The 15822-nt window shown below is 35.7% G+C and overlaps 1 protein-coding gene across 6 annotated transcripts in view; it reads right to left on the bottom strand.

Moving 5' to 3' along the window:
- The window catches only part of WDR7 (WD repeat domain 7), a 377397-nt gene that overhangs the window by 308845 nt on the left and 52730 nt on the right, over positions 1 to 15822 (bottom strand). For all 6 annotated transcript variants that reach the window (XM_009434062.5, XM_009434059.5, XM_523934.7 and 3 more), the window contains exon 13: positions 1896 to 2091. In XM_009434062.5, coding sequence (XP_009432337.3) covers positions 1896 to 2091 — 196 coding nt within the window. The remainder of the gene's footprint in view (positions 1 to 1895; positions 2092 to 15822) is intronic.

Raw genomic sequence — 15822 nt, 5'->3', positions numbered from 1 at the left:
TCTCAAGTGATTCTCTCACCTCAGCCACCTGAGTGGATGGGACACAGGCATGTGCCACCACACCCAGCTAATTTTTGTATTTTTTTTTTGTAGAGACAGAGTTTGGCCATGTCTCCCAGGCTGGTCTCAAACTCCTTGGCTCAAGCGATCCACTCCCCTCCATCTCCCAAAGTGCTAGGACTGCAGGTGTGAGCCACTGCACCCAGTCTTAATATTGATAGTATTTTAATACAGTGTCTTGCAAATGCCATTATTGCTATAAGAACTTTCTTTAATACTAATTCCCAAAAAATTATTTCTAAATGTAGATAAAGTCATATTCCCAAGTTCAACAAAGTAATAAGTTAAGCAGCATGCTTCTTTAATAACAGTAGTAGGAAATAGACACATATGCATGTATACACACACACACAAGCTTACAATTGCACACACATACACATACATATAAACACACTTACATTCTGTTTACCACATGCCAGGGAAATATTATCTCATTTTATTCTCTCAGAAATGCTTTAAGATAGAAAATATTATTACCCTAATTTTACAGATGAGGAAATTGAGGGACAAATATCCAGTGACTTGGAATAGATCACAGTGTTAGCTAGGAGTCCATCCTAGCTAGTTCAAACTAAACAGTCTGACTCTAGAACTAAAGACAAATTCCATATATTCAGTTTATGAAGTGGACCAAAAAAGAAAACACAAGACTGCTATTCAGCAGATAGGACATAACATAAAGACACACAAAAGAAACCTATAAAATTGCATATGTAGTATGACAGCAATTCTGTTTTTTAAAATGCCCAGAAAGAGATTAGAAAGACATGTGCCAAAAATGTTAACATTTACCAATGAGCAATGAGATGTGGGCTCATCTTTCTTCTTTTCTAATACTTTAGTGCTTTTAAAACTTGACCAAAAAGTATGAATCTCTTTTACAATGAGAGACAAGAGAAAGAAAGGTTACATGCAAAAGCAAAGAAGTTTGACAGACTTCAAGAATGCTTCCTCTTGTCAAGATTGCCTATGTACTACCAGTTAAAATGAAGACAATAAATAAAAAATTACCGAAGCTTATGGCTATTTATTCCCAAAAGGCTTAAGAGAACTCCCTTTCGCACAATAGTGCATGCAGAAATATGTATATAGTCTGATTTCAAAAAATGCTATTTAAAACAAAGACGAAGAAAAGGAAAAAATCTAGTAGAAATATTAGTACAACTAGGAATCAAAAGAAAGACTTTAATAACCGATAGATGATTAGTGAAAATTGTGAAAGTAAAAAAGCAACGAGTTTCAAAAAGGCCTAAACCAATAAACATTTAGTTATATACTTACAAATTTCTGAGGGAAAACCACGGCAGTCTGTGTATAAACATTAATATCATTGTCTGTGCTTTTAAGCTAAGCATTACTATTTCTACATTATACCCCCAATACATAAACTTTCTGAAACTCGAAATTTTAAATGTTCTCTCTAGAACTTGAAAACTTCATTTTAATTACCTCATACAAGTAACTGCCCAGCATTGCTTTTCTGCTGTTCAAAGAAAAAAGGGTTGTATCTTTTTCACCGTATGTAAACCTGAGATAAAAATGATTTCTTCTTCTTGTCCACAGTTTACTTGTGAATTATATAGAAAACATATATACTTTGTTGTCCATATGTCTGTCCTCATCTGTATATTATCCTCAATTACATGCTTTTAAAGATTCGTGAAATATTCTACAAACATTTGGCATAGCAGAACAAAAAAGAGGCCACTTAAACAATTAGAAATAACTATTTTACATTTCAAGGCTTTTTTCTTCATATAAAAGACATTTTCATTTCTAGAAAATGAAATACACCCATTTAATTTTCTATAGTATCTCTTCATACTCGTTCTTACCAGTATCCATTTGCCAGACGTACACAGAACCATCTGAACACCCCACCACCAGGTAATCATCAGAAGGCCTCCATTTGATTACTTGAATAGGAAAAAGGTGACGAGATGCCAACATTATGCATTTTTTCTCTCGCAAACTTAGAAGTCCTACTGAGTGGTCACTGGCTACAGAGCAGATGCAGTGCTGTACTCTTGCCTGAAAAGAAGAATAAACCTTAATTGTGTTTAAATTAAATTTAGAATAAAATGGATCCTGTTTTCAATAACTTAAGGCAAAATTAATTATACATTTGCTGCCACTGAAAAACAACCACAATATTAGGTCATGTTGAAAAATATGTTCCTTTATATTATACATAAAACCCAGATCAATCATCAAAATATTTTTATACTAAATTAATTCTAGATTAAAGATTGCAAAAGGTACACTGGAAAAACTACTGTTCAAATTTAAAGATGACCTCACTACAATGATTGCTATATTGGAGCAGGCAAAGCTGAGAAAAAAATTGATCTGTTATTAGGTGTTCTCTTTCCACAGTGTGAACTTTCCTTTGTTTGCTGTGGGAGCTGCTTTCTGCAGTGCTTCTTTCTGTCTGTGACTCTTTCATTTAGACCCATGCTCTTCCCTGCACCTTTGCTCAAAAACAATACTCTCACCGTCCCTCTGCCACGATCATTTCTTAAGAGTCATAGATATTCACATTATCTGTAGATATGCATTCCTATTTCCTTCATGGTTTCTATCTATAATGTCAGCAGATGCATCACCTCAAGTAGCCACACAATAGCCAATTAAATGTTCTGCTGTGTATTTTCTGCTCACCTCTAGTTTTTGCCCTTCAACTCCTTTTTAGAACAAGACAAGATACAAATAATCAAAGATTTTCTCTGGTAAGAGAGAACTGAACCCATGACCTAAAAAATTAAAAATTAAAGTCTAGATTTCTATAAAACAATTTATAAACAATTGAAAACTTAACTTTTCAGTGACTTACTGGTTTATGCTTTCAGGTCATACTGAGGGAAACCACATAAAAACAGCCATCAGAAACTCATTTTTGTACATATTGTGGCTATTTATTGAGGGGGAGGCCCACTGCACTATAAATATACTCTTTCCCTTGTATGGGATCTAAAGAAAAAACACGTCAAACCTCACCCTGCTGGGGTTCTCCTAAGCAAACAGGCTGTTTTTAAACTAAAGATCAATATCTCAATATCTTTCCCAAATGGGACACGTTGATAGGTATTAGGTGAAAAAAAGGGAGGAAAGTGTGGTCAAATGTGCATGGGAAATACTGATAATACTGAGGTTGGGTAGTAGCTGTTGTTTTTAACCACAGAACTTCCAAGAACCTTTAGAATGCTGTGACTGTAATTATCTCTTTAAGGGGATACAACACCATTCATCTCCAAAGTTGTTTGACCACAGTAATCTTATTAAGACCTAGTTTTAGATGAACACACTTTGGAAACTCAGAACTGAATTTTCTGTCTATAACAGTGCTGGATCTTGGGCATAAGTATCTGAATACGGTCTATCAATGGTCTCATTTGCTTTCTCCCCTTATATTCTCTTCACCATGATTTAGCTTTATTTTTATCTTACTAGCATAATGTTTACTTTTGTAAACAACCTAAAATCAATGTTTGAATGAAGCTGCATAGTAATAAAACAAAAACAACAGTAATATTTAACTATTCTTAAATTCAACTGTTTTATTTTTATTCTTTGTTAGCTTCATTTGTACTTTGTGTATTATAATTACACACTATAATCAGCATAACAGGTGTTTACTCATGTTACAAGTTAAAAAAAAACTAAGTTCGGAGAAATAGTATTACAAACCTTCATTAAAACGTTAATAGAATTTTCTTAAGCATGTTTTAAGCTTACTTATTTTCCTGATAAACATTCAGTTGAAACATGAAATGTGATTCTTAATGTCTTAACAAAAGACATTAAATACTGAGGGGTAGTTGATTCTGACACACACAAATTAGTTTTATAATTAACAAATCAAAACAAAATGGCAAACTACAAAAATAGTTAAATTTGGGTATGTTAGAACAAAACTGGGTAAATACACACACACACACACACACACACACACACACACTGCTACGTATGTACGTTGCTAATTCAAAGCAACAGACAGTTCAATACAATGGATGCTTTGCATTTCTACAGCTTATCATCAGTACTGACTTTGTCAAATATATCCATTATTCATTTTATAAAAAGGGTTGGTTGCTACATTAATGGTTAAATACAATATTCTATTTTGCAACATCGATCTGCCAAAAAGTGGTCATTTTATTTATTGCCCTCATCAAAGAAACAGTTATCTTTTTCTATGGGTACAATTAACTTAAAGAATGATGCCTAAACAGTATTCCTTTTAATCTGTTCATATCCTCCCATCAGGCACTGATCAGTCACAGTATTCACACATCCAACACTACTGTTTTCTATATATAATATTTAATAGAGCCTCTATGTTGCCCAGGCTAGTCTTGAACTCCTGGGCTCAAGCAATCCGCCTGCCTCAGCCTCCCAAAGTGCTAGGACTACAGGCATGAACCACCGCGCCTGGCCACTGACCCTACTTTTGATTCTGCTACTTAGACTCCCAAACTCTCCAAAATCTTCTTTATAAAGAGCTAATCCCTAATTAGTGCCACACATCTAACTGACCTACTTGCTAGTCCCCACGTCGAAAGTCATTTCATTCAGGCTCACATATACTCTAGTCATTCCTTTCCAAAAAGTAGAGAAAATGAAGTATGAGTCAATATGAAGTTTTGCCAATATTCTCTACTATGTTAGGCGTTCCTAAAATTCTGCCCTACTGGAGATCTCAATATCTGAGGTGACACAAAGCTGCTGACAACCACTGAGCTACGCATACTCTCTCTCTGTCAAAGATCTCCTTACCATAGTTTGTAATTTAGCAGAGAGAGGACTAGAGCCATTAAGCAAAGAAAAAAGGTTTTCTCATTCTTATGAGAAACTTGACCTTCCGCATTATCAACCCCTCATGAGAAGTTTCCCTGTCAGAACTTTCACCCTCCCCACAGATACACAGGCAGATAATTTCAAAGATGTAAGAAAACGTAATCTATCTTCATAAGACTTAAAAACTCTACATTATTACTCTCATGTAGTAAAAATAAAGGACATACAAAATGAATATTAAATAAGAGCATAGGATCTGCTTTAAAAAGTAGATTATGAGATGTAATTTTCTGAAGGTTAAAAAAAAGAGCTTTAACACCAAGATTCTAGCTTTTCATTTCTACATGACGCATTCTCCTCTGACACATATATTTAACTAAATATGTTTTAAAGAATACTTTTATTCCCCTTTCACATAGTGTAATAATGAAAATTTGCAAATAACAAGCTCAATCTACAAAAAACTGTTTGGTCCAGGCCGGGCACAGTGGCTCACACCTATAATACCAGCACTTTGGGAGGTCGAGGGGGATGGATCACCTGAGGTCAAAAGTTCAAGACCAGCCTGGCTAACATGGTGAGAGCCCGTCTCTACTAAAAATACAAAACAGTAGCCGATGGGGAGGCTGAGGGAGGAGAATCACCTGAACCTGGGAGGCGGAAGTTGCGCTGAACCGAGATCGCACCATTGCACTCTAGCCTGGATGACGGAGTGAGGATCCATCTCAAAAAAAAAAAAAAAAAAAGTTTCGTCCAAAGTAAACATGATATACCATCTCTGTAAATGATAATAAGTATCTAAAGAGTTAACTTTAGCTTTACTGTAATAAGAAAGACTGGAAATAGCCAAAATAATCAAGAATGAAAACAAAAAAAAATCAATATTACTAAGCCCAAGAAAGCATAGTTATTAGAGGTACTAACTCACAAGAAAAGATGGTTCTGTGCTTTTTAAATATGGATTAAAATAAATCTAATTTTTCTTCTTTCAAAAAAATGCTAGTCCAACTCATATAAAGAAAACTGGCCTGAAGTGGAAATGACCCAATATAGTAAAACCTCATTAATTTTGATTTCACTAATTAATTCTGAGGTGATGGCTACCTTTGCAGCCTGTGTGAAAACAAATTAATGGTATAAACAAAGCAAATGTCTAGCTTATTTAAGTGTAAAAGGAAAAAGGACTATTCAAGCAACATTTCATATTAATTTTAAACAATGAACAGAGTAATAATAAATAATTCTCAGCTTTCTGTTAAATAAAAGCACTTAAAAGTTCTGATAAAACACAATTAACTTGGTTTCCTCTTATCTGTCCTCAAAATTATTAAAGCACTTCTTAAAGAATACTTTATAACTCATATTTCTTCCTGATTTACACCCAGCTTCTTCACAAATGAGTTAAATTAGCACAATTCCTTTATTATTAAATTCTAGAGATCTGGGTTACTGAACACCTATTTCACCTGCAATGACTCATTCTATAATTTGATTAATTCCATTCTACTTCATCTTTTTCCATTTCAACCTCGAAAAGTCACCTAAACATGATTTAACACCAATGGCATTATAACAAGATAATGTATAAAACACTTAAACTGTATAAGTAAAATAATAATACAACAACTAAAAAATGTGAACCTCTTATCTTTAAACTTATTTGAAAAATATTTATGCCTCAAATTATTCCTATTACACATGCATTAAATAATTTTGAAATGTGTTCCCAATAGTTGTATATTTATAAATTGTATATGTGTAATTCTGTGCAATGTATCACCTAAATTGTAATAGATGCACAAATACATATATTTCAAAAGGATGACTCAAGGTTTAAATAAACAGATTTAAGAATAAACATTTCTCAAATGTCTCATTAATGTGAGTAACTTCACATTACATTAGCCAATATCTCATGTCACAAAATAGATCCTTAGGAAGGTTTCCTTATTAATGACAGTGGATGTAAATATAAATTTCATATAATTATAAATTTTTTGCTGCCCTCCTGCCAAACTGATCAAATGATCATTAAAACTTGTAATACAGCCGATGAAGAGATTTTTCATTAGAAATATCTCCCATCCATATTTTCCCTGCCCATTTTGTGATGGCTAGGTTTAGAACTATATAATATAATCTGCAAATCCCTTAAGCAAGCACATTTTAACTGGAAACAAACAGGATGAAAGTAACTCTGGCACCCCACTTGAGGCTCACCCACTCTTGCCTGAGATGATGCGTGTCCCTCTGGTATGCAAAACAGGTGAGGCCACCAATGCCCCTCCTTCTAGTAAATGTTCATAAAGCTCAATTTCCTAAGATTAAAAAATAAGTAAGTAAAAGTTCTAAGATTTTCTTCCTATACCTCCATTGACTGTCTCATCTATTCTACTTCAGTAACCGCTGCTATCAACTGACTTAAAGAATGTAAACATAAAATTCCCCTTAAAAATTTGTATTGTTATGGAACAGAACTTATGCAGCACAGATGAAGTATTCTATCAACTTAGATAGTATTTTATAGGTGAAAGCTATTCAAATTCATGTTCCAAACACTGTATTAATTCTGCCCTACATGCAATATGCACCAATGACATCAAATGCCAATTAAAAGTAAAGGCTAACAACAATCAACAGAATATTTAACCAAGTAAAAACTCAATTTTTATTTTATGAAAAAGCAAGGAGAGGGGAGAAAATACTGGCCCAAAACAAGTATGTTCTTAGGTCAATTATTATTTTTCAAATAATTATCATCCTAAGCCAAATAAAGGCTCATTGGATTTGCCAGTAAATAATCCTCAGTAGTGCTGAACAGCAGAATGCCACAAGCTATCACAGAATCTGACAGAGTCAGAATATACCACCTAGGTCACCCAGTCTGACCTTACACATTTTACAAGACTTCATTTTAAACCATTCCCAGAAACCTCTTATGTAACCTGTTCCTAAGCATCTGCCATGAATTACAGAAATTAGAGACAGCTAGTTTATCCCATCCACTAGCTCTCTGGGGAGATGACTCCACTTTCCAACAGCTCCCAGTGTAAATAATAGATATTTTTTATTTTCTATTTTTGCTAATTTGTTTTTCTAAACTAAATTACTCTTTTTCTTCATATCATTTCAGGAGCAATGGTCTTATGTGCCCAAAACAATTTTTCTCTTGGCCTGAATAGTCGCTAAACACATGCCCTTTTAAACATGCCCATCATTAGACATGCTGTAAATGACCAGTTTCTTTTGCTCATAAATCAATCCCACTATTCTCTTAATCGTTATCTCTTGTATTTCCCAGAACTCTTGCTATGGAACATAAATGTGCAGTTAAGATGCATCATTTATCACGTTAAATATTCTACCTGAAGGGGAAAAAACAGGCTATGAAATTAAATGTTAATTTCACTTCAACACTTTCACAAAACTAGACCTTTAAAAAAAGCTTTAAAAATCCAAACTTCATTTAAAAAAAAAAAGTAGAGGACTGTTTATTTAATACATGTTTTAGAAAAAAAGGCCATATGGTCCAACCAAAACACCGATTAACAAACTAATTGGATAATTACGTGAACAAGAAAACTTTTAAGGACTAGTTTTAATGTCTTCCTTTATTCACTGTATAAAAAAAAAAAACACTGAAGAAAGAGTGGGCTAATTAGAACTCTATAATTCTTCAACTGCTTCCTTATTAATAAAACGGTAAAGAAATATGAAGGATTTAATACAAGATTAAGAAAATACTATCAAAGAAAAAAACATGTATTTCATAAATAACATTGTGATAGCTTAGAGAGGAGCAGATATTTTTTATCCTTACATCACCCCACAATCATAAATACATTTCAGATATATTATTTTATGTTTGTTTTTAATTTAGCCATTGTTTCTCATCAAGTCTTATCACATTTCTGGGTGGGATAAGATTTCAAGCTTCAAAGAATGTGGAAGAAACTACAAATAAAAAAATAAATTTGATTACATAAAAACTGAAAATACGTGTAGGTTAAAAAATTCAACAGTAAATAATAAATTAGAAATTCCAGCAACAACAGAAGCCACATAAGCTTAATATTTTAGTTAAGAGCTCAAACACTAATAACCCTTGGAGAGGAAAAAAAAAGCAAAGGGCAAAAAGAAAAATGTCTTAAAAAAAAAAACTAAAATCCTTTTAGAAAAATTTGAATATTTCTAGGTATCAAAGAAAAGCAAGTTCAAACATTAAAATACTATTTTTACCTGTCAACTTGGACAAAGATTCTAAAAATTACGATGCCAAATAGTTAACATTTTGGGGGTTGATACTTTTTGCTAGGCATGTTCCAACTGCTTGGCAGTAATTCATTACAGTCTCATAACAACCCTTCGAGGTAGGTACTATTATTTCCATTTTTAAAGATGTAGAAACTGAAGCACATAAGTAACTAACATTTGTGCTGGCAAGCGGCAATGAAATGGGCGCTGAGAGTAGAAAATAATTTCATAATATAATTCAGCAGCCTTAAAAATGTTAATAAGCTATTATATCAAATTTCTGAGGTTCTGATACTTTCATTGAGTAGACTATATCCAAAGAAAATAATCCTAAATGAAAGAAAATATTTACATACAAACACATTCAATATTGTATTATTTACAGTAGAAGATATTGGGAACAATTAAATACCCAAGGTGGAACTGCTAAGTAAATATGGTATGCTCACACAATGTAATGGAAAATTACCTTCATGAATAAGCAAAATAAGTTGGAAAATATTTGTCATAATATTAAATGAAGATGCAATGTGCACAGGAAACTGTATCTACAGTATAATCACATGGATATAATAAAATGGATTTTAAAAGGCTAGAAGAACGTGTATCAAAATATATTAATTGGCCAGGCACGGTGGCTCACGCCTGTAATCCCAGCACTTTGGGAGGCTGAGGCGGGCGGATCACAAGGTCAGGAAATCAAGACCATCCTGGCTAACACGGTGAAACCCCGTGTCTACTAAAAATACAAAAAATTAGCCGGGCATGGTGGCAGGCGCCTATAGTCCCAGCTACTCGGGAGGCTGAGGCAGGAGAATGGCGTGAACCCAAGAGGTGGAGCTTGCAGTGAGACAAGATTGTGCCACTGCACTCCAGCCTGGGTGACAGAGCGAGACTCCATCACAAAAAAAAAAAAAAAAAAAACTATATATATATATATATATATATATATATATATATAAATTGTGGTTCTCTTAATTGTAGAAGAATAACAGGTGACCTTTTACCTTCTTAGTTATCTCTACTTTCAAAAATGTTAACAGTGGGTATACATTAACCAAGGTGGAATGAAAACTATACCACATTTTTAAAGAGCAAGTAACATATTACAAGTAAAAGAAAATAAAAAGGGGACTAAAACTGAAAAACTCCAAACTTGAATAATCAAGATGAAAAACTAAAAGATAAATTATGCAAATCAATAATGAAAAATGACAAAAATTGGAGAAAACTAATTACTTTGAAATAGACTACTAAATCTGCTAGAGGGCAGCATTTATCAGTTCAGGCTGTCAAGTCAGACTACTCAGGATCAAATTCGAGCTCTGCCATTTGCTAACTGTCTGACTTGGATGAGTCATTTAACCTCTCTGAGTCTCTTTTCTCTATGTGATGTGGTTAACAGCAGTAACATACCTAACAGAATTACTGTGTGAATAACATGAAATATAAATTCATGCAGTGACTAACATGTCATGAATACAAAAGATGATATTATCTCCATCATTATTATTATTATGTAATTATATACCATAGATTCTATCTTTTAGAATGTAATTGTATTTATTTTCTGAAGGGGTTAAGTGTTGCTGAAGTTTAGGTATCTACCCGAAAATGTGAAAACATTCATAATTCTTCAAGAACATAAGTTTCCCTTTTTCAATACTTTCTTCTCATATTAATACCTCTGCTTTAATTTAATCTGAATAGTTTCATCTGCATAATCATCAGTATCACTCACATGCTACCATAAATTACATTAAGGCTTTATAACAATTTATAAATAAATAAAATACAACTCCTCAATGGCCAGCTTCCACTGTTCTCTGAATATTTCTTATGTTTTTCTACTGAACTTACTTTATTTTTCACTTCATGCCTTTAAAATATTAAAATGCTTTCTTTAATTTCACTTATATATTTATGGGTTTTAGAGACTGAGATGGTTAAATCTGCAAGCTCTAAAAATATAAAGTTTTGTTGTTGTTGTTGTTGTTGTTGTTGTTTGAGACAGAGTCTCGTTCTGTTGCACAGGCTGGAGTGCAGTGGCATGATCTCGGCTCACTGCAACCTCTGCCTCCCGGGTTCAAGTGATTCTCCTACCTCAGTCTCTCAAGTAGCTGGGATTACAGGCACATGCCACCATGCCTGGATAATTTTTTTGTATTTTTAGTAAAGACGGGGTTTCACCATGCTGGCCAGTCTGGTCTCAAACTCCTGACCTCAGATGATCCACCTGTCTCGGCCTCCCTAAGTGCTGGGATCACAGGCGTGAGCCACCGCGCCCGACCTTATATTCTAAAGTTTGTTAAGGAACTCAAAGTGTTGCCCCTTTCCACTCTCCACACACCATTCAGCTGTCCGCTGTCATCTGTCCATGCCCACAAACCTTGGGCTGCACACATTCAGGGAGTTAGACCTTCTGAAAAAAGACTGCCTGGTATTACAACTCCCAAAAGCTTTCTGTTGGTCCTGCCCTTCTACTTTCTCACTCCTCAACTTAGAACTTAAATGGCAACCACACATCTGACCAAGCAATTTTTAATGTCTGCTTGGCCTTACCTGTTTCTGCAAATCATACCTATATCATTACAAGAAATAAACACTGGGCCAGGCATGATGGCTCATACCCATAATCCCAGCACTTTGGGAGGCCAATGTGGGCAGATCACTAGAGGTCAGGAGTTTGAGACCAGCCTGGCCAACATGGTGAAACCCCATCTCTATTAAAAATACAAAAATTTACTGAGTGTGTTGGCGAGCCCCTGTAATCCCAGCTACTCAGGAGGCTGAGGCACAAGAATCGCTTGAACCTGGGAGGCGGAGGTTGCAGTGAGAAGAGATAGATAGCGCCACTGTATTCCAGCCTGGATGACAGAGCAAGACTCTGTCTCAAAAAAAAATAAAAATAAAAATAAAGGAATAAACACTGAATTCACACACCTCTGATACAGCCACAGAAAACTTTCTCTTTCCTTTCTTATGGAAACAAACGGGTTGACAGATACTGTCCTCATTTTTCTAACTGGAGATGCAGAACAAACCTGTATATCTCTTTCCTGGCAGTAAATTAACAGAACGCAGTATGCTAAAAGCACCTCTTTGTTTTGAAAGGATGCTGGCTTGCTCTTTAAGCCTGTATCAAAAAAACGCAGAGAAACCTAACCTTCATGTATCAAAAAAACACAGAGAAACCTAACCTTCAGTGTCCACAAAACACTATGGGCTGGCAAGAATGCTGTGCCTAGCCGATAATTTATGTCCTAAGAAGAGCAATAAATGGGGTCAAACCTCCCCTTTGATCATCTGGGGTCATGTTGACAAGGGCTTTGCATGTGTAATACCCCACTGTAATCTACCCACAAATGTCCAGAAAAACATGACCCAGTTTGGGCTTCTCAGACAGTTGAAAACCCCGATTTTCAGGCAATGAGCAGGAAAGAATGGTACTTAGGACTATAATTTCCAAGGAATTAGGGGAGAGTAAAAACCTGTTATCCAGTTGTTGGTTCTTAATTATCTTGAAACTTCTATCTCATGCCAAAAAAAAAAAAAAAAAAACAAAAAAACGCAAAGTTAGACTGTCAGAGGAAGAGAAGTCATCCCTAATTTGTACGGGTTTTAAAACCACCTGGCCATAGTTGGGAAACAAGCAAATGAAAAGTACCTAACAGAGGAACGAAGTATATCTACAGTAAAGTCAGTTGAGGCTGGGCACGGTAGCTCATGCCTGTAATCCCAACATTTTGGGAGGCCAAGGCAGGTGGATCATTTGATGTCAGGAGTTTGAGACCATCCTGGCCAACATGGTAAAACCTCATCTCTACTAAAAACATAAAAAAATTAGCTGGGTGTGGTGTTGCGCGCCTGTAATCCCAGCTACTGGGGAGGCTGAGGCAAGAGAATCGCTTGAACCCAGGAGACGGAGGTTGCAGTGAACTGAGATCACACCACTGCACTCCAGCCTGGGTGGCAGAGTGAGACTCTCTCTCAAAAAAAAATAAAAATTTGGCGGGGCGCAGTGGCTCATGTCTGTAATCCCAGCAATCTGGGAGACTGAGACAGGCCAAGGTCAAGAGATTGATGCCATCCTGGCCAACATGGTGAAACCCCGTCTCTACTAAAAATACAAAAATTAGCTGGGTGTGGTAGAATTCACCAGTAGTCCCAGCTACTCAGGAGGCTGAGTCAGGAGAATCACTTGAACCTGGGAGGCAGAGGTTGCAGTGAGCCAAGATTGCACCACTGCACTCTAGCCTGGGTGACAGAGCAAGACTCCATCTCAAAAAAAAAAATAAAAATAAAAATAAAATTTTTTTAAAAAGTCATTTGAGTACTGAAAATGAACATACAAACTGCCCAGATTTAGGCATTTATCATCCAAATGACAATGTAGATAACTGAAAATAGAAATAATAGCAACAATAATGATGATTCCATGAGCTCTCATTACAGGCCAAGCGTTACTTCTAAACCTTAAACCAACACTTCACAGAAATTGTGGCTAGGGCCTAGAGTTGTTAAGTAACCTGCTAATGCCACTCCAAGATGGGTGACACAAATCCAGGTCTGTTTGGTTCTAAAGGCTGTTCTCACTGACCAATTGATGGTCCCATTATTTCAAGCTCCATATGCCTACAGCAGAGTGTGCTCTCCAACTCCTTTAGAAAGTCTTCACCAATGACTAAGAAAAACCATTGATAATGACTCCAAAAAGAGAATCATCATACAAAAGTCAACTTTGTTGTTTGTTCTTTTTTTCTAAGATGATCCATTTTCATTTCATTTTACCAGCTTGTCAAATCTTTCTTTAGACAAATAACATGAACATTTTCCCTCTCAGTACAGTCCCATATTTTATTATCTTTACTTTTTTCTTCCCTACCTAAGTAGGCTGAAATAAAGTATCCTATTGCAGCTAGACTGCAGCACATACAAAACTATCACTCTGATCTGTTGGTCATTATTTTCTTTTTGTTGTTGTTTTTGAGATGGAGTCTCACTCTGTCGCCCAGGCTGGAGTACAGTGGCGCAATCTCAGCTCACTGCAACCTCCACCTCCCAGGTTCAAGCGACTTTCCTGCCTCAGCCTCCCAAGTAGCTGGGACTATAGGCACGCGCCACCACACCCAGCTAATTTTTTTGTATTTAATAGAGATGGGGTTTCACCATGTTGGCCAGGATGGTCTCGATCTCTTGACCTTGTGATCCGCCAGCCTCAGCCTGCCAAAATGCTAGGATTACAGGCGTGAGCCATCGTGCCTGGCCAGTCATTATTTTCAAAGTAATGTATGTATGTCCAATTCCTGCCAGGATCCGCCTAAATCCAAGTACTATCAAGTACTATCTATTGTAGACATATCCATCAGGTACTAGTCAGGAAAACATCAATTGTTCCAGACACCTCCACATAACATGCATAATGCTAAGAGCATCTGCAAACAGAGGTTGTTAATGTATCATTTATGATTTTACAAATATCCACAAAACTAATATATTCAAATATCATATATATTGACCTTCCTTAAAGTCTTCCAAAATCACCCAAAGTAGACTTCCTAAGTGCCCTATGTACTCCCTGAGGGCTTTGAAAAACCCCTTTTCATAAGATTTATCATACTCCTTTATAACTGCTGTTTGCTGGTCTGGCTCCCTCATTAGACTAAATATTACAAAAAAAAAAAAAAAGATATCTTATCCCTATCTCTGGTTCTAGAAAGTGCCTGAAATATGGCAGATAGTCAGATATTTGCCCAATGAATGTCTAATCAAAAATATGTTGCACCAAACTGAATACTACACTTAAAAGGTAATTCATTTCTTCCTAGCAATTTTTGCCATTTAAAAATATAGAGAGCAGTGCATGGTGGCTCACACCTGTAATCCTAGCACTTTAAGACGCCAAGATAGGAGGATTACTTGAGGCCAGGAGTTCAATGCCAGCCTGGGCAACATAGCAAGACTTCATCTCTAAAAAACAAAAATTAAATTAAAAAAATGAAATGTAAACTCATTTTGAAATTGTCCTATGATTGTGTTACTCAAGAAAAATTAGTTGTTGTGTAATACTTTCTCTCCAGTTCAAAATAAAAAGTCAATTTAATCAGCTACTTCATTCACTAGGTTTAGCATGAAATCACTTCTGACCATTATTAAAAGTAAATTTCATGCCTAATCAGCAGTATGATTTAAGATTTTAAGGAATCTTTCCAAAACATAAGAATTTCTAATTTTTTAAAATGTTTGGCATGATATCAGCACAGTCAGCTAAGGATGCAGTCTTTCTCATTACTGTTAAAGGGGCCTCTCACTGCCAGTCCCTTAGCACTGAGTTTTCTGGCCTCCTACATAAGAGACAGGTGTAAGATATTAAATTGCAGTTTTGCCATTAAAATAACAAAAATTACTTGCACAACCTAATATTTGAATGTATACATAATATTCATAGCATGACAGGGTCTCACTCTGTCACCTAGGCTGGAGTGTAATGGCGCAATCATGCCTCACTGCAGCCTTGAACTCCAGGGCTCAAGCGATCCTCTCACCTCAGCCTCCCAAGTAGCTAGAACTATATGCCCATGTCACCAAACCCAGCTTTTTTGTTTTTCTTTTTTGGTAGAGACAGGGTTTCACTATGTTGCCCAGGCTGGTCTTGAACTGGCATCAAGTGATCCTCCCAGCTTGACCTCTCAAAGTGTTGAAATTACAGGT

Source organism: Pan troglodytes, chromosome 17 (genome assembly GCF_028858775.2).
Source record: "Pan troglodytes isolate AG18354 chromosome 17, NHGRI_mPanTro3-v2.0_pri, whole genome shotgun sequence".
Classification (NCBI taxonomy): domain Eukaryota; kingdom Metazoa; phylum Chordata; class Mammalia; order Primates; family Hominidae; genus Pan; species Pan troglodytes.
Note: the sequence above shows the minus strand (reverse complement) of the source record. Positions and strands in the feature narration are given on the sequence as shown.